Below are 21,474 nucleotides of genomic sequence, written 5' to 3' on the forward strand. Positions count from 1 at the left end.
TTACTAATAACGAATCAATTTTAAGCTTAAGTAACATTATTGATTATGAAAATATAATTCTAGACTCCACGAACAAGCTAGTACACATGCGCATGCATTGGAAACAGCAGGCTACCCAGGTTATCCTACTATGGCTGGTGAGTTTATTAAATATTGAACTATAAGTTTAGCATAATTTTTTCTAAATAAATTCTGGAATTACTTCACAGTAATTAAGAGAAAATCATCAGTTCGAAAAACGTTAGTTGCTCATTTCAAATAAACTAGCCTACTGCTCTGCCTAAATGGCACTTAGATTAGGATTAGTCTAATTTTAGCAAAAACTTTATTGCTACAGCTAAATTTATTATAGTTTATATATAGAGCAATTTCCTAATCTAATCAGAACATTTTAGCATAATATCCACGCATATATCGTGTACATACACAATTGACCAAAATAGAGATGATGAAATTTCGTGATTAAAGATAGTTAAGTAGTATCTTTGCTAAAAATCTTGATAAGTTGATGGCTAACGAAATGAAAGAATGCTGTTTCGTATAATTAAAAAGATAAACGGTCGTGTATCTGTACACATTGTATGCGACAAGTTTAATATGCATTTAGTTATCCAATTGCATACCTATATGAAAAAATGTTCTATGCTTTCGTTGCGTTGTTATAAAAACTGACCTCATGAAAGAAATATCGTCTGTTATTTTTTCAAAAATTAGATTGGCTTAGGTTAAGTCGTTATATTTGCTAATACAGGACTTTATTCGACTAGTGAGTGTAGCAGTTGATTTTTGCATCATATAATTTTGAATTACATATAATTGATTTTTGAATTACATATAATGATCAAACTTGATATCGTCGTATTATATGAAAACAAATCACAGTCGCCTTTACATTTCTCAGACACGCTCATTAATTCGTTTGCGGGACGATACGACAATTAAGTGAATAATTAAACTATGTCGGTATGCGAAGATCGCCCAAAATTTGTCCGACGTTTTGTAACAAATACTTCTCCGTGCGCGAAACCAGAATTCATGTATATCGTTTTAATTGGCAGTCTCCAATTTACTTGAAATTAAGAAAATCTAAAAGCCTGTCGTGCGTATTGGAGCGCTTCGAGAAATAATGCATGCTTTTTATTTTATTTAATTTTCGGCTCTTAAAACCGGTTGATTTTTATAGTTTTTTAATTATCGCATGGTATGATAAGGTTCACGATAAAATCATTTTAATGATTTATAAATGATATCAAAGCCGGTGTGAAATCCTGTCGGCAATCAGATCTTGAAGTGAACTACAAATGGATAAAAATAATTCAAGAAGGCATAAAAATGTTTTTTGTATGGTCCACGGCATATCAAGCAAGCCGGTTGATCGAAATCACTTTTAACGATTCTAAGTAGCCAACCGCTAAAATAGAAATGAAATGAAATCGCTAAGTTATGGTCCTATCTTCGTACGTTAGTAAAAACTGTCAAAAAGCTATGTATTTGCTGTGCGATCAGGCGTTTTATACATAAAACTTAACTTCACGTGTGTGTTTCAAGAATACATTAAAAAGAAGCACTTATAACGAAACTGTTACTTCACGTATGTGCGTTTCGTAGGTTAGATTAGTGAAACTCCTGATAACACAGCAAATACATACGTTTTGACAGCTTTTACTACCAATAGGAAAATAGGAACGTAACATAGCATTGCCGTAACATATCTATTTTATCGGAGAATGGGACCTTAAATCTAATTTCATTACAAAAGAGCCCAAAAATAAATAATAATGACAGATTTGAGATATCACTATTTTTGCGAAATAATATATATATATAAATATATATTTTATTTCATAGCAAGCTATACAAAGTACATTCAGCTACATTTGTTACAGTTATATATTTGACTGCGTGAGAAGGATCGCTAGCGATAGCGCCTTCATAGAATGTTATATGGATAAAATTAGTTATAGCCAATCACGAATCAAAATTGGGATTTTTCGAATGTACAACTACAAAACCTCGTCCAAGATTCCATTATTTCTCTAGTAGATTACTGCACATACAGCCTTCGACTTTGACTGACTTACTCCTGTATGTTTTTCGTGCCGTGAGGTGTAATATAGTTTAGAGAAAGGATTGCCTGCCCGGGCGTGGTTATCCGGCGGACACGATGGCCCGCCATTGGTCGCGAGGGACCGCCGCGGATCGATGTTCCGCTCGGACGACGCCGACAAGGGGAACGACGATGGGGTTGTAGGTACGGAACTCGTCAATGTGTATGAGAGATGGTCAAACTTTCTGTTAAATAAAAATAGAAAAGCTAAATAATTTTGAGCCTGATTAGATAATTTTTAGATATTCTACTTATTCCAATTCTCTAAAACTTTAGTGATGCCAAAGTACAAACTGGCTATGGAGAAGGGTCAGTATAGAGGAAGGTAAAGAGTTTACGTATCTGGGGTACCACTTTACAAAAAGTGGCAAAATGAAAGAGCATATCAAAAATCTGACTTTAGTGATGCCATTCTTATAATTCAACCCATACGTAGTTTTTTCCCGTATAATTACAATCTGCTTGGAAAAGAATTCAGTAATTTTGGTGACTGACAAGTTGTTCTTTTGAGACTTCTAGAGATGTCTGAGGAAAGCAAGTCTTTCGCAAGTTGATTCAGATGGTTTTACAATCTTGTCTTGTACTTGGATTGAAGTCTTGGTGGACCAGCCAATTTGGGACATACTTAGGTGTCTCTAATATTATTAACTTCCCGTAGGGTAAGTTATTGTAATGGGCCGTTTCTGAACATTTTGGCATACCTTTTTGGGTTTCTGAACATTTTGGCATACCTCAGAAAAAATGGATGTGTGTGTGTATATGTATGTATGAATACAAATTTCCAGTCACGATTTCGGGCGCACGGATCAACCGATTTGAATGGTTCAAAAAACATTCGATTCCTATTGATAGGGAGAAGAGCTGATTAGTTTTTGGCAAAGGCAGTTCCAGCCGTTACGGAGATACGGAGCAAGGAGTGCAGAAAATAGAAATCGAGTTTTTGAGTGAACGGAGCATCCGATTTGAATGATCTAAAAAACATTCAATTAGTAATGATTGGGAGAAGTGATTATTAGTTTTTGGCAATGGCAGGCCCAGCCATTTCGAAGATACAGAGCTAAATGTGCAAAAAATGGCAGTTTTTGAGAGAACTAAGCGTCCAATTTAAATGATTCAAAGAACTTTCTGCTTGTCTTAACAAAATATTTGATTTTAGATTTTTTTTTTTAGTTTTTTTTGTATATCGAAAATAATTCAAATTTTATTTTTATTCTGACTAAAGTTCTAATATAACTTAAACAATTAATTTTAAATTTGCAATTCATTTTATATATATATATATATATATATATATATATAAATATTAGACAATGTTACAATATTTTAATAATCTATTTGATAACATTCAGTATTCCTCAAACATTTCATTACGGTACGGGAAGTTCCAGCAATTTGCCTTAACGCACGATGCCATACACCCCACTAGTTTTAAAAAAATTATTTTGTGGCCTTTGCAAAATGTGTATGTTGGTTTAACTCGTCCATACGTATTTAATGTTTCAATTGACAACAATTAATTTTAGTTACAATTTTGATCGCTGATACCCAGAACAATCAGTCCTCGTCCCAGTCATTCACAGTTGTAAACAATTCAACCATTGTTCAGAATCTGCAATAACCTTGCAATTGGTGTGTCAGACATTCAGAACCAAAACGACATTCCTCTGGCAAGCTGTCATAGTCATCTTGTTCCAATAATAAGCCCGCCAAATATAAATAGCTTTGTATTAAATATAGAAGCAATAAAATTGACACTTAAATCGTTATAAAATGCTGAAAATGCCGCTGTGTGAATAAAAAAACATTAATTTTATTGTTTCTTGCTATTTAAATGAGTTGTGCTTGGAAAGATATACGAAGAGGATATTTTGTGACAGGTCTTTAAATTATATGTCTTATTTTCATAATAGCTGCCAAGAATAATAGAATAGTTATTAATCTTTTAAAGTAGAAGAAACAAAATAATAAATGTCATCATTAGTCACTGTATATTACCACAGTTTTATTATCTTTGAATCAGTATCATTATTAACTATAATGATTTTATTTAATAAACTATCATTCACTTTTCTAATCTTGAAAAATTATTTATATAAAGTGTTTAATAAAAAACTATCTTGTTTTCTATAATCGATAGTATGTTTCTGCGCAAGTCCTTGACAATTTAATGAAAATCCGCCATTCTCAAGAGTCAACCACCCTTGTATAACCACTACACACGTAAATTTGAATTGATATAATTGATCATAGAGATATAAGACACTTTAAAATAACAAACAAATTATTATAATACATAATATGCAGAAAGTAAACACTAAATATTATACACATATTACAGAGATAATGCATGAAATATATATATATACATATATATATATATATATATATATATATATATATATATATATATATTACAGAGATAATGCAAGAAAATTTGGTTTGTAAAAGTACATTTACAAAGTCATAATTGTCAATTCAAGTATTTTTCAAAAAATTCATAATTAACAATTACGCCTGCGTGAATGTTCTTCAACAGACTAAATTTTCTCTCAGTACCCCTTACATATATTCACACAATTTCAACTCCGTCTCTAATTTACAAACTTGAAAAGGAAAAGTTGTCTGTTTTACTTTTCTCCTCCATAAATGAACCCAAAAATAATTAAGAAAATATTAGAGTTTCGCTCTTGATAATAGGGTCGTAAGAGCTATATATTAAAAGCTCAGCGTGGAGCTTTTAACCCTAGTTCGAGTTCAACTTTAATATAAAATACTTGATGTCGGTGTAATTTGATTTTCAGACGGATAGACATTTCGGACAGATTTTTGCCCTGTAAACATTTAAATGAATATAATAAATATTTAATGAATTGTATGAATAATTGTTGTCATTAAAGTTACTGCGCCAATGATATTGGAAAATATTAATTGAAACGACTAACGGAGTTAAGTAGCAGTAAACAATAAAAATAGATTAATAATAATCTCAATTATTATCTATTTTATACTTAATCAATTGCATATATGTTAATAACAGCTTGGTCATAACGATGTTAGAAAAAACAAAAAAAATATTTTTTAATTGAAAACATTAATAATTAATTTTTAAGAGCACAAGAGTATTTCAATTACTTATCTTGTGATTATCAGGTTTCATTATGAACAATATTTAGACATAAGTCTTAGTCACTAAATTACAAATCTCCATAGGGTCAACAGCAAGATATCAATATATTAATTTATTATGTAGTACGTAATTAATAAAACTTCAAATACAACCGGATCATGATAACAAAACTGGTACAAGTGTTCGACAAAAGATCCATGCCGTTCAACACGTGCAATTTTACGATCAAATAAAATCATTCATAATGCGACGGCGGACGGTTCCTCTCGCACCCTCGCCAAAAGCGCGAAAAGCTCGTGCTTAAAAAAACATCCAGGGCAATAAACAAACTAATAAAACGGTCCTCTCAGCACGCATGATTCGCAATGCACAGGTTACTGGAGTAGAGGGAGATGCTCAATCTTTGTAACATTGAAACTCAGATTAATTTAATAAATAAATTTTATTTTATTATTCAAATACTAAAAATTTGCAAAAAGTTTATTTCTTTTACCAAATTTAAATATATCTAAATTAGATATAAATTTATTATATTAATAGAAAAATTAAAAAAAATCAATGTAATAAAGTTTTACGTTTCAAAAATAACAAAACTCTTTAACTTAGAGAAATAAATTAGAAGGCAACCCGCCTCAATTCTTTTTCTGACAAGATCATTATTCGAGTTTTATAATAGTGAAGTTATTTAAATATACTTACAGTAATAATGCCTCTATTTTTCCAAACAATGAAATTTCAGAATTAAATTTCAAGTAAAAACTGTCATCACTACTACTTAATATCAAGTTGGATGAAGTGGATATCAAACCTAAAACATGTGGTTGTTGTTACAAAAAAAAATCCGCTCTATTTTATTATATTTATATAGACGTAATTTAAACTACAGACTACTAGTGGGGCGCATGGCATCGTGCCTTAAGGCAAATTGCTAGAACTTCCCGTACCAAAAATTATTTTTTTTAAAAAGATTAACATTTTGAAAAAAAAATTACTCTGAAAAAATTAGATTTTTGAGAAACTATAAATTTTTGACAAAAAATTTACTTTTTTTGAAAAACTTTTTTTTTTACTTTTTGAAGAAAAATTTATTTTGAAATATTTTGGAAATTCTGAATTTTTTTTCAAAGCAATCGTACTGCTTTAACTGCTTAGAGACAAAATATCGAAGCGCGTAAGCGCTGCGTCGCCGTGTTACGGATAAACATTGGTACGGAACCCATAGGAAAATAAACACAATTTATACCTATTGTTAAAACCTCTATAAAATATCTGATAATTTGATGTGCATATGTCTAATGATCATTTTTGACCGCCAAATGGCATTTTTTTTTACTTTTTTCACTATATCTCCGAAACCGTTAAACCTTCATAAAAATTTGAACAATTCTTCATCTTGTTAATACAAGTAAAATGTTTTTTGAATTATTCAAATCGGACGCTCCGTTCTCTTAAAAACTGAGTTACCGTTTTTGGAACTTTTTGCCCCATATCTTCGGAACGGCTAGACCTGCCTTCGCCAAAAACTAATCAGCACGTCTCCTTATCAATACGAATCGAATGTTTTTTGAATTATTCAAATCGCTTCATCCGTGTTCCCAAAATCGTCGACAAAAATTTGTATCCGCACACACACACATACACACACACATACATACATACACACATACATCCATTTTTTCTAAGGTATGCCAAAATGTTCAGAAGGTTTTGAAACGCAAAAATATATAAAAATTTTCATTTTCGATTTTTTTGCGATTACTATAACTTGCCCTACGGGAAGTTAACAAGTTATATTTGTACTATAAGTTAATATAATAAAACCATACTTTGCCAATTATAAAGTATGTTCAAACTGTAGACTGCATTGCACAACCAATTAAGTTAAAAATTAACAATTAAAGAAAGTAAAGATATAGAGATACATTTGACTTTAAAATTTTGTAATTACTACGAATTAACTATTATCATCCACATTAATGTTACCTAACACTAGATTTTGTTTTTTTATCAAGAATTATTTTATCGAAACTTGAGATTAAAGTTTAGAATCCCTATCCACCAAGCACCTCTTCTCTCGGATCAAGTGTTGTGTGTTCATATATTACTCGAGCACACGACATTACAATTCAGCTAAGCACACGGTCCATTGCCCTTGTAACAGATATTAGAATTATTTGTCTAGAATCTACATTACTCACGGACTATTGACGGATGCAATAAGCATACGCGGTGATGTCGGGGATGTTTTAAATTAAATGTGGACCCTTCGTGTTTTTGTCAAAAGGGCTTTTGTCACAAGAAGGAGAACGCGACGCCGGATCATAGGTCGATAGGGTAGTTCGGTGTTTGATATGCAGGTGTACCCGGTTTGTTTGCGGATTTTGTTAATGCGAAATTTGTTAAATATTTAAGTGTGGTATAATGCACAAAATGGATAAATCAAACAGTATGAATTGCCAATAATAAAGATTTATTATAAATTAATTTTTATTAAAACGCTTGCCACCTTCATGAGTAGGGTAGGGCGGGGCTAGTTGAGCAAATTTTTACTTAAACGGATGTAGCTCCTCAATGAAAAGTCTCAATAAATTGCTATTGGATTTGTTGTTTATCGCTTAACAAAAGTGTTAATACTATTTTAGGTAGAAAGTAAAATTTAAAAGCTATAGCTGTTTAAATGCAAAAAGTTAATTATGCTCACTGTACCCCATAGGTGGGGCAAGTTGAGCACTAAGAAAGTATAATGAAATCATAGGTTCAATGTCGATTAGTGATGAAATAAAATAAGTTTTTAATAACCATTTCTATATTTATAGTATTTATTGACAGAGAAAACAAAACTTATAGTAATTTGCTTTGAATAATTAACGAAAAGTGGAATCAACAAAACAATATCGTATCTTAGGAATTATTTTACCATTGTATTCAGTATTTTTGTTTAAAATCATTATTTCTTTATATTATTACTCATTGACTTAGCTTAAATCTTAAAAATAATAATTAATTTCTGGAAGTTAATGGTAATTGTCTTAATGACGGAACAAGTTTAGCAACTATGCTCAACTAACCCCAACTCGGAATTTCAAAATAAAAGTGAGTTTATAAAAAAACCGTGAGAATTATACCCAGAATCTCTGCGCATATTAAAAGTACTATAATTATATGGAAGAATAACATTTACCTGATTAAAAATAAATAACATTTGACTAAACCAGACGAAAACTCGTGCTGAATTACTTTTTTACTTTTTGGTCTCAAAATAAACAAAACGCTCGTGAGCCTCACTCATTTGTCCAGCGGCCACTAGCGATCGCGGTATGTTTATTTCTCCCAAACCTCTATCTTTCCGCCATATAATACCTAAACGGACAGTGAATAGTTTTCGAGATATTTCAATTGCTCAACTTGCCCCTATGCTCAACTAGCCCCGCTCTACCCTAAACCAAAGTTTTTATTGAAGCACGCATTTATAATATTTCATCGCAGTATTTATTCGGTTATGGCAATTTCAGTTTCATTTATTTTAACCTGAAGTCTACAAGACTTCAGGTTTGCTAAAAATCACACAATAACAAATACAACATTACGATTAATTAGTGTAGTATAAAATATATCGTCAAAAGTAGAAATTTTTGTTTTTGAATATGGTTATATGAAAACTAACATATTTGTTGAAATTTGTAAGTAATATTTGATTTTTTAGTTACAAATTTTTGGTCAGATACTTATCAAATATGATTAATATAATTAATAAAATAATTAATTTTTGATTTTTTGAATTTAATGATCTTCCCTTCTTGAATACTATAAGCAGTGTTATGGTACGTGACTATTTAGAGGTCAACCCAACTGTTTTCCTATCTATAATTAATTTATTTGCTTCATTATAATTTCTCTAAAATAATGAGCAACAATATTTTAAATCTTTAGTTTCATGTGAGAATTGAAATCACTACTGGTTGATATCGGGCTATTGTAAAAAGCAAGACTAAAGTTTTTGCCACAGAGCCCCGGGAAGGCTCAGTAGTATGAACAATAAATTGAATGTTAATTTTTTTTTTAATTATACTTTTAACAGCAATCAGAACCTTACGTTCTATGAGCTGTTGGGCTGAAACTTATCCTTCTTTCGTATTTTTTAGAAGGTAACCCAATGGTTAATCCATCCATATTTGATGATTTTGTTATTAGAATTAATCTAATAGGGCTGACATTTTATTGGTGCAGCAATGCCGGGCAAGGGCTATTTTCACTTGGAAACATATTGCTATCTATATTTCCAAGTGATAATCGTTGTCACTGCTGCCTGACAACAGGCTGCTCGAAGTGGGTATCGAACCCGGGACCTCTAAAACAAGTCCCGTCACTCTTAATCGCTTACCTACGGGCGAGCCCAAACAATAAATTGAATGTTAATTTAAGTTAACTAACCAACTGACATGTTTATAGGTATCAATATAAAAATAGATATTGTTGACTAAATTCTAACGACAAATGAAATTGCTTATCTGTTCCTAATGATTTGTAAACAAAGCTATTAAACACCGCAAAACCGATTTGGTATAGATAGCGTCTAAATAAGTTAAAATGTAAACAAAGGCACCCGTCTACGCTACTGGTTCCCAAGTTGCGGAAATAAAAGCACGATGTTTCCGCGTACTAGGCGACCCTAAAGCGCACGTGTGCGCTATGATCTTCCCTTTACAGGACCACGCAAAAGGGTCCTGTGATCCTTTTGTTATGGATCATCTCTCATCCGAAAGGCAAAAGTCATTCAGACTAATAATTGTGGCGTGACAGTGCGACAGGTCAAATTTATTTCGATCATGACTAATATCATAGTATTTATTAATATCTTTCAAGAGGATTAATGTAATAAAAGGACATATTGGGGATGTTGATATTAAAACCGCTTAGGTGGCATTAAAATTTTATCTACATTCGAAATTGTTTACTTATTGTTTTTTTTTATAAAATTAAAACGAATTATATTTAAATGATAAAACTGTATACACAGATGTAATATAATAAACTCTAGTTTTATTTTAACAAATTTATTTTTCTTTTACAGGACTCGAAGCACAAGTTCAGGAAAGCTCTAAGGATTTATATTGGTTTTAATATTAAATGAAAAATCAAGACTCAAATAATTAGGAATAGAATATAATCAAGAAGAATAATATTTAGTGTTAAATTTAATATAAGACAGTTATTAACAAACAGTTATATTGTGATAAATCTTGAGTACTAATACATATGTTATCATTGTTAATGAAAAGACATTTGGTTAAACACAAAGTGTTATTTCTAATCTTAAAAAATAAACTTAATTATGCAGTTTGAAATAAAACATGCAGTTTAAGTGCAGATAAAAAACTGTTATCCTTATTAAGGAATATAAAATTATGGGTTGCATGAACCGATTATTATGATATCGTTGTAAGAATTCTTGCAATATGAATATTGACTTATATTTCTATCAACAAAAAAACTCAAAATTATTTAATCCCTAAAAGATTGAACAATGAAAAAATTGCCCAAAAAGCGTTTCTTACATTTTATGTATGCGAATCAACAATTGACATGTTCTTAAATTTGGGTATTAGCCCGTCATCTACTGATTTTTGCATCAAATTGTATCAAACACTGTTGACCATGAAAATTGAAATAAATAGAATGATTAAATGAATATAATAATGTTTTTAAAATAGTAATGCATATAAAATACTGATGGCGCACCCTAATATTTTTGCATAGAAAAACAGAAATGATCACAAAACATTCAACAGAATGATGCATTTATCATGGAAATTTGAAAATCACTCTATTTATACTCTTTCAAATATTCTGTAGTGATGTTATTGAATTTGACAATGACAGAAACGAGAGAATGCTTTTCTCAAAGTGTTCTTCAAAAGGTTTCTGAAGATTGTTCATTAATAGGCCACTATAAAACAATGTCCTCTCAATGTAATATAAACATATTAAAATTTTTCGATACTTTTTTGTTAACAGGTACGCATCAGTAAAATAAAATGGTGCGAATAAATAAGCATAACGTGCATAATTGATCTCTATAATATATAACTTTGTATAATATCTAGTCTGTAAACGTTAATTCAATATGCACAATGTACCAATGTAATAATAAATAATATATATCTAGCTGCATTGTAAAAATTTTGACTATCGCATGTGTAAAATAAATTCTTGTATATTAATTAAGTACATAATTGTACTACTTCAAACACTGAGTTAATTGCTAAAGGCAATTTGCTATATATTTGTGTATTATATTGTAATTTTAATAATTATTTATTAATGTGCAATACATATAATATTCAAGTTGATAAAACTGTGTTTTATTTTACTAAGTAATATTTTCAAATAATATTTTTTAATTGAAAATTAATATATGAAAAAAAAACAATAAAAATTGGACTAAAATACTTTTATCATTTTATACAGCAATTTTTTATCTAACAAAATTTCTTTTCTATATAATGAAATAATTTTAAAAAATCATCTGCTTTAGTGATTTATGTTAGCTGTCACAAATGAGTTACGATAAACTCATTAAAACTTATTCTTTCACGATCCGTTTTATAATTTCACACACGTGTCAACATATTAGTTGTAGTAATTAGTAAAAAAAAGTCAAGTAATTACTTAAAAATATAACGACGAAATGTGATTCGAAATCATTTGTCAAATTGTCGCTTTAATATTAGTACAGTTTCTAATGAAAATTCATAAAGAAAATAATTGATAACTCGTATGATCGTTTCTCAGTATTTTAATGTTGTGATAATTTTTGTATAATAATAATTATAATGGGTAGTACTGCCACTAGGAGAAGGTACGTGAGCTGAGTTAAACTCTAACTCGATTCAGGAAAGAATGGTATGAGATATTTCCCATTGCCATTGCACACCGCAGTGCCCGAAAGGGTACTTTCAATTGGAAACATGATTTTGATCAATATTGTCGAATTGCGTCGATTACGCCATGGAATTTATTTTAATTTTATGGTATCCAATGTGTATAGTATTCAATTTTTTTTCATATGACCTGATCCTCCCATGTGACAAGGAAATATTGTTAAGAAGGAAGAATCGCCTCAAATGTTCCGTCGCGGCGTCACATGTGTTACGAACACGTCGCCGAGCTGTCAACCGATGCGACGTATGAATTATTTTTATGGGAAAAATGTCAATTTAAAATCACGTACCTCATTAGGGAGTGTCCCCAGTGTACCAAAATGAGACCGATTTAGTAACGATCCCCGGCTCTTGTCTTGTCTTATTGCGGTGCACCAGATTATAATTTGTTAACATATTTTATTGGCTCTCACTGAACGGGCGATTACCTTGCAGTAAATATAATTGCGTTTAAGTTTATGGCGTCATTTGCATCAGGAAATTTAGTATCGTTTTATTTCAATCACACACACAAATATATAAATATATAATAAAAAGAATAGTCATTTGCAAAGGTATTTACTTCTTAAAAGAGGATTTCGTACTATGTGTGCAAATGATTCTGATACTCCAGAAATTATTCCGATTAGCTAACAATATATGAATTTGATTATCATCTGGTAACAGTTGATCTTAGTTTTAGCACATTTTTGACCCAATACAAGCTGCTAGAAACACGTATCATATCATTTGTAACTCATGGTGGTAAGTTATTTTATAATAATCCACATTATACTTCAAACTTCAAATTTTTGAAATGTATTCGATAGTGGCATGAAATTTGTAGTTTGATTGATTTGATTTGATTTTCTACTGAATTTTAATTAAATGAATTATAATAAATTGAAGAGACAGAACTCCAACTTTGATTCTTTGATGATTTGAGTTTATACGCAATTTATTCTAATACAAACGTATAACTAGTGGGGTATATGGCATCGTGCCTTAAGGCAAATTGCTGGAATTTCCCGTACCGTAACGAAATGTTCGAGGAGTACTACTGAATGTTTTCAAATAAATTATTATAAATATTGTAACATTGTCTAATATTTAAAAGAATTATATAATTATATAATAATTTAATTCCCTTAAAAACTGACATTTTTTGCACATTTAGCTCTGTATCTTCGAAATGGCTGGGCCTGCTTTTACCAACCTGATCACCTCTTCTCCCAATCATTACAAATTGAATGTTTTTTAGATCATTCAAATCGGTTGATCCGTTCTCTCAAAAACTCAATTTCTATTTTCCGCACTCTTTGCTCTTTATCTCCGTAACTGCTGGACCTGCCTTTGCCAAAAACTAATCAGCACATTTTCCTATCCGTGCGGCCGAAAACGTGGACGAAAATTTGTATCCATACACATACACACACACACACATCCATTTTTTGTGAGGTGTGCCAAAATGTTCAGATACCTTTAAAAAGTCGAGAAATGTAAAAATTTTCAATTTCGATTTTCGGCCCATTACAATAACTTACCCTACGGGAAGTTAAATAGCATGAATTGTACTATTTTCAGAACTTTATATTATTTGCATATTTAGTCCGACAATAAAATAAATAATCCAATTAGCGGGGCAAGCCAATCTTAAATTATTATAATTGTAGCATAAATCTACGAGATTGTGAAATGCGTAAAAATATTTAGCCAAGTTTAGTACACGGTACGTCGTTACATTCGTGTCAAAATAACTGGCATATTAACATAACTAAAAATAAATTAGTACAAAGCACAATGCTAATTATAAATATCAAGACAATAAACACGCACACCGAGTTCTCATTCTACTAAGAAATAACTACGAAAAAGTCTAATAGTTTTTTATTATGCAAATTGGAGCATTTATTATGGAATACTTTATTTAGGGATTGTTATCTTTTTGTTAATTCTCGCTATTCTTGAGTACAAATAAACGCTGCAGTAAAAAGTAAAGGATATGCATTTAAAATATTTAAGGGCTAGCCCGTAGGTAAGCGGTTAAGAGCGACGGGACTTGTTTCAGAGGTCCCGGGTTCGATACCCACTTCGAGCAGCCTGTTGTCAGGCAGCAGTGACAACGATTTTCACTTGGAAATATAGATAGCAGTATGTTTCCAAGTGAAAATAGCCCTTGCTCGGCATTGCTGCACCAATAAAAAGTCAGCCCTATTAGATTAATTCTAATAACAAAAATCATCAAATATGGATGGATTAACAATTGGGTTACCATCTAAAAATACGAAGTAAGGATAAGTTTCAGCCCAACAGCTCATAGGACGTAAGGATCTGATTGCTGTTAAAAATATAATAAAAAAAAATATTTAAAGGTAAAAAGCATGGAAACTGTGTAGCTATTATAATTTTAAAGAAAGTTAGTATGTCAGAGGATTTCTTCTTAACTATCAAGAGCTAGAATATTTAATAAATAATTTGATGAAAATATTTTTCTTTGCTCCTTCGCGAAATCGATTTCTCTATGAGGCGTATTAAAAAATCTCATACATATCAATAATGCAATATTTTGTTGCTATACAAATAAAATTCCTCTAGTCTATATATTTTTCCAATAAAAAACAAATCACCCAGATTCTTTTCCAACCTTCCTCAATATTTTTTTAATACCCGTCATCTCAGCTCGGTCATAAACGATGATATATTCATCTCGCGGGCGTCTTATTAACGGCAGTTTACGACATCGCACAGGAGCAGAGCACAATAAAACATTCGTCCTCTGTATTCGTATTCATACACATATTATGTATTATAGAGCATGCGATAACGTTAGGCGGTTATATTGAGATTCCAATGTGATTTACTGGCCGTCCGGAATGCTTTTAATTGAATAGCCAATGCACCCGCACGCATCGACCGCCACTGCCCGCTCTATGAAGCGAACATAAATGCGCGTATAGGGCGGACGAGAGCTTTCCAATCTAGGCTCATCGAGAGGGAAAACCTGGATGAAAATAGGTACTTCTAAGATCTAAGATTTACAAAATTAAAATTTTATATAACAAACAAGATCTCGTGACATGAGTTTGTTCAGATATTTCGAAAAAAAGTACAGATTATTGGGTCATATGGCCACTGTTCCTTGCTTAAGATGGTACAATCGTTTGTGATTTAGGTGCCGTTCAAGTATTACGTAAGCACTATAGGGGGGGCGGGGGGTATATTGATTTGTTTATTTTGGGTTGACATGGAGGGCAGGGGAGTCTGGATGATGATTACGTCATAGGTAGTATTTTTATTTTTTTTACCGAATGGCAACCTTACATTGTCTTTGCCAGTACCAAAAATTTAAAATAAGTTTGTTATGTTCGTAAGATTATAATAATTTTTTTACCCTACGCTGAATACCATATCAGTAAAATCTCTACATCCTAAACCTATTTTCTTATTTTTTAAATTATAATTATAACCTAATAATTACAATATTTAAAAAAAAAAACAATACATTAATTGCAAAATATTTACGTAAGCATGAGGGTAGGCGGTAAGAGCTTTGCTTACTTCTGCTGACAAGGGGGATGGGGGGGGGGTAAATAATTGTAATAAATCTGCTTACGTAATACTTGAATGATCTCTTACACAATAATGAATCTTAGCTAATTCGCCAACTCAAGATTAAATGGTTTTTAATTCTATTGCAGGTGTCAAAGATATATAATTTTGCCAATAACGTCATTGTAATACAATTATCGTATGCTTCTGATCATATTGTACTTAAAAATATTTAGCATCACGCACCCTTAATGTCTTTTTATAAAAAAGCATATTAATAAATCAATTATTTACTCGTAATGAACGACCTGATATCAAGCATTTGTATATTCAAATGTTTTTCTAAGTGCTCTTATAAAATTTCAGGAAAATTTTCGAATCGCAATAGGGGGCCGTCAATTAATCACGTGGGACTTTTAGGTAGACGGAGGTTTTGACAAAAAATCACGTTGGGGAGGGAGGAGTCTAGTAGGATATCACGTGTATTTATTTTTTTACCTGAATTTCCAGAAAAAAGTTAAAATTTTATGATTTTAAAAATTTTACGTAACTAAAAAGACACGTGAGGAGGGTATATTTAAATATCACGACATATCACCAAGGGGGAGGAAGAGTCCAAAAGATCCTAAAAAATCGATCATGTGATTAATGGACGCCCCCATAAATCATAATACCTAACCTCAAATTACACACTGACAATTGAATTGACTTTAGTCTCTTCTTTGAATTAGAAATCTAGGCTCTTGGTAGACAACTTACGCTACTCAAACTGCTCAATGGTATTTAAAAAGTTGTCAAATTTATATGGCCAAGAGATCGATTTTCGTGATGTAGAACTATTTCAAGTACTTGAGAAGATTTTTAATTTTAACATGAATGAAAGTAACTTTTCCCCGTCATTGATGCATCTTATTATATCATCAATATAAGAAACGTTTTAATAATAAAAATATATCAAATGTAGATAGGACCATCGTTTTATTTATTTAACTATATTTTCTACATAAAAAAAAATATTGAATGACCATTTTATCACACAGATTGAAATCCGGTGGAAAGTAGAGACATTGACTATCAGTTCGCGGCCAAAACTTGACGTCCACCTCCAAATGCGCTAATCGATGCCCAGTTATTCAAAACTTTATTGTGTGAAATGATCTAAGTGTAATTAATTGGTTTAATATTTACTCACGGTGATTTAAGTGAGTGATCAGGTCCTTCAAAAATGTATCCTTCAAATATTTTTTTTAAATATTAAATATTTATTATCCATGGTTCCCCCTAGTAAATCAAAATGCAAAAAAATATTATACTGACAAGTTAGCTAATCAAATTCTGCAATCGGTTGATTTTCCAGCATGCAACATTGGAATGTTTCATTGTGCATGTGCACCGTGTATCTACCTGCTTTTGAAATTAATTATCAGATAACAATTGCAACCAATAGCTCTCCATTCGGCGCATAACCGAACTAATAACTTGTACGTTTATCATGTATGTTATACCTCGTGCATTTATTTTGTTATTCCAGGTTCGCATGCACGCGGTCGAATAATTAACATAATCACATTAATCAAATATTATGCCAAATATTATATAATTGTCATACACATGTATCGGGCAGATGCGAAATTACATTTGTAATAAATAATAAATGATCGTTGTGAAAGTATTATTTTATTGTGACAACTGGTCAACGAGTTAAAAATTCCAAGAAATATTCAATCCAATAACTGCCAACTCAGCGCTCCAAACCGCTCTTTCTTTTACCTGCTGTATCTTTAAAACGACTTCGAATTTTCTAAAATCGCTTTACTACCGTATTCTAGACATGTTAAGGGAGCAATTTATGAAAAAAAAATCGATTTTTTCAACCCATCACATAGGAAGACCCCCTTAATAGTTATTCCAACTCTGCTGGTCACATTTGCATTTGGCATTGGGTAAATATTATAACTTTTAGTTGGGAAACCCCCCCATCCAAGACATTGGATGTTTTTGCCCCATATGGGGTGAATGGGGGCCGAAGGAATTTAAAAAAAAAAACAATTAAAGACATTTTTATATTACCATTCACCATTTAAAAAAATGTCATCGAAAAAATTACACTTCAAATTGAAAGTTAAATTCGACCACTGAGCCCCGCCTTACCTTAATCCGAATAAAAAAACCTTTCCAATGTTAAAATGATCATCTTAGTGTCCAATGTATGATAAACTTTATATATCAATGAAGTACCTACTAAGAAGTTACTAGAAGACCTTTATAAAAACCCAACATAAAATTTAAATAGAGGTTTGATTATTTTCTGTCTCTGTTACAATTATTAATTATATGTGCAGAATACTTTATTTCATTAAGAGTGTTTCTGTTTGTTTAAAAGAGTTATGACCTGGTCTCCTCAGACGAAGGATCATTCCGAGACGTGTTAGTCGCAAGTACAAAATATCGTGATGTATGATGCGCTTTCCTAGGTCACATTAGGATGTCACATTTATTACAAGTAGTTTAAAAATAGATATTTATCGCCTCGAATGGATCAAGGGAACGAGGCGGAGGACCAGGGCGCATATATTGTTCTATTTGGGTACCGGGTGAAATATAGCCGCAAGCTCATATAGAATGAATTGTGATTCTGGCGAATTTATGTGCCGTGCCTTATACGCAACTTTAAGTAGGCAGTTAATATTGTGTAAGCGTTTCTCATTATACAATTGCGAATATAATTTACCCTTCCAAAACGAATCGCGATCGTCAAGAAAAACTTGTAGTATTGATTAAAAAATATAATCTATACATTTTGGCAATCAAAACTTCTAACAGTTCTATAAGCATGTTGTAATCTGTAATGACTTCGTAATAGAGTGTCATATTTTTAAAAGGCAACCCATAGTTGGTCTTATCTATTTTTTACATATTTTATTATATTACGATACAATATATTTTATTATACTGCTGGCGTATAATTGACTTTCGATGCAGTAAGCTGGGGAAGGATTATTTTCATGAAAAATTGTATTTATTTTCAAATGAAAACCGATATAATTACTTTACGCTTCGGACAGCTTGATATCAAGCAGTAATTATAATTCTAATTTTAAAACCATAACTCTAATCACTAAACCACAAAGGAGCTCAATGATGTATACGTATAATTTACTAAAATAGTGAAAAGTCAATAATTCAATTAAAAGTAAAAGGATCAAATATAGTGATTTAAAAATTAATTATGATAAGATATGCAGTGTGCTGAAAAAATAAATTATAATGAATCCGTTGGTCAAAAAAGTTATGACTAATATTATCTTATTGTTAGCAAAAATACTTTTTATTTATAGCTAACCAAAAATATTCAATCAATTTATTCTAATAACTTATATAGTTGTCATCACAGTCGTTTCTTAAAAAAAAGGTGTCTTTAAAGAAACAAATGTTACAAAAAATTGTTCTATAATCAATAACCCTTTTCAGTGAAACCTTTATAACATCCGCGTTCAATGTAAAATTTCCTTGAAATCTTTGTGCCTACATGACTAATGCTTTACAGGTTACGTAAACTTCAAAGTTTCATTAATTAGACGTTAACCCATTCCCTCAATACTAGAAAATATGATTGATTGATATGAAGAATCTATTTTTGTTTTTCAAAACTTAGCTCAAATGTTTAATTTTAAAATTTTCTGAGGCATTATCATTACTAATAAATAATAAATTAAGGTACTTATTTTTTTTATATCCTGAATAAAAACGTTCAAAATGAACAAGATAAATTTTGGTTGAATAAATTTCTGTTTATGGTTAAATATTTTAAAAAAGACTTTCTTTGGCCAGAAAAAGAGTCCTTGCCATAATATAAAAAAATATTTACAGAAACAATTGCCAAATGAATATTTCATTTATGTTAATGAAAATTATGCCGCCAACCCTGCAGTTCGTTATTCTCAAAGCAGCGTTTTCATTTCATTATTTAGGGTTTTGTAGTCTCCGTTTATGGCTTTATTAATTCAATGGCGTTTAATATGACATTCTTTAGATATTTTGGATGAAAGGGATAATACAAAGTATGTGAAGTTGAAAACTTCTTATAATTTAATTTCAATATCAATTCCGCATCTTTGCATCACCTGTTCACTATTTAATTTATTATACCATGTGTTAGTTTTTGAAATTCCTCAAATAACTATGTTAACGAAAACTTCCCTACATTGACAATTTGGTACCTTTGATGACTTTTTAGCGTTTTCGTACAAAGAGATATTTCAGTAGTAAATTTTTATGTTTTGTGTTTTTAACGTGCATATGACGTTTCTAATTCAACATCTGCCATAGATAGTGAAGTATGACATTAAATTTTACGTCATTATTATAAATATTCATTAAGAAAAATAAATGAATTTCAACAAATATTAGAAAACACATAAATATACAAATATCGAACAATTTTGATATTTCCACTACATTTCATTTCATATAAATACAAATTTTCTGAATGGAAATGCTAGATAAGTCAAGCAAAAACGCTGAAAGCTTTAATGGCCAATTAGTGGCTTTAGGGATTTTGGGATTTGAAGAGAAGTGAAACTGAAATTCTTTTACTCTTGAACTTTGAGCACACTTTATTGTCAATCACCTAAATAATGCCTTGACGTTTAGATCAGCATTAATCAATAATGAGAAGGTAACTATTTGAAACTTAGCAACATTTAGGGAAAATGATTCGAACAAAGAAGAATTATCCACCAGCTCTGAAATGGATATCATAAGATCTTTGATTTGAAAGCACCATATATTTAAAATTTAGATATCTTATTGATTATTATCAACATTTAAATAAACTGCATTTTAATGAAAAAATATTCATTGATTAGGCGCAAGTGACAATCTATTTCATTGTGTATTATGTTATTCTTTTATGATCCAAATGATAATATCAGATAAAATATAAATATACAATGGCATTACATCAAACTGACCTGTCACAGAAATAACATTAATATTATTACCTTTAATTTTATTGTGCATCATAAACCTGCATAAAATCTAGGGAATAGTCATTTGTATTTTATTAGTTTCAATTATTGCTTGTTTAATCCGTGGTATTTGTCTTAAGCCATAAAATTTGTCGAGTATGTCACAGATTTGGGATCAAATGTAACCATTTTATGATCCCGTTTTATACGTAGCGCGCGTGCAGGCGCACGACACCGAAATTTATGGTCGCCACAATGTTTTTCCAGGGACCTCGTAAAGATCAAAAATTCCCCAAAAACTCACGAAAAGATTTTCATTACTTCGTTTTATGTGTTATTGTTTCTTTATGTAAATATGTAGCTGGTAATGATCATATTTATTTAACTGCATTGCAAAAAATGCAAGCATTATATCATCACATTTCTTTCAGAAATGCCTATTTGTGAAAAATCAAAAAGTAACGTATAGCAATAATTTTTATAAATGTTGTTTTGGTTTCATTTTATCTTACATAATTTCTTTATTTTATAAGCAATTACATATAGAAGCCTATCTTGGATCTCAAGAAATGCAGAAAACAATTCTGCGACCTATGTGTCTTGTTACCTTTTAACATTTTGTGTCAATAAAAGGTTAATTTAAAACTAATTCAGCAGCTGAGCAATGCTCCTTATTTTTACTTTCGTACTATCCAAGTTCAAAGACAATATATCTAAAAATCCCAAGAGAATGGTAGCTAAAATATCCCTTATTATCTATTTCTATTCCCTGATCACATTTCCTGGAGATTCCTAACTTAA

At 30.8% G+C, this 21,474-nt stretch overlaps 1 protein-coding gene across 1 annotated transcript in view; it reads left to right on the forward strand.

Annotated features, from left to right (window-relative positions):
- The window catches only part of LOC113370792 (protein vestigial-like), a 30,718-nt gene extending 20,363 nt beyond the window's left edge, over window positions 1-10,355 (forward strand). The window contains exons 5-6 of the mRNA XM_026611480.1: window positions 64-137; window positions 10,306-10,355. Coding sequence (XP_026467265.1) covers window positions 64-137; window positions 10,306-10,355 — 124 coding nt within the window. The remainder of the gene's footprint in view (window positions 1-63; window positions 138-10,305) is intronic.
- The last annotated feature ends 11,119 nt before the right edge of the window (window positions 10,356-21,474 follow it).

This window comes from Ctenocephalides felis, unplaced genomic scaffold, assembly GCF_003426905.1.
Source record: "Ctenocephalides felis isolate EL2017-DRISC unplaced genomic scaffold, ASM342690v1 CF-g0.4_SCAFFOLD_01492, whole genome shotgun sequence".
Lineage (NCBI taxonomy): Eukaryota > Metazoa > Arthropoda > Insecta > Siphonaptera > Pulicidae > Ctenocephalides > Ctenocephalides felis.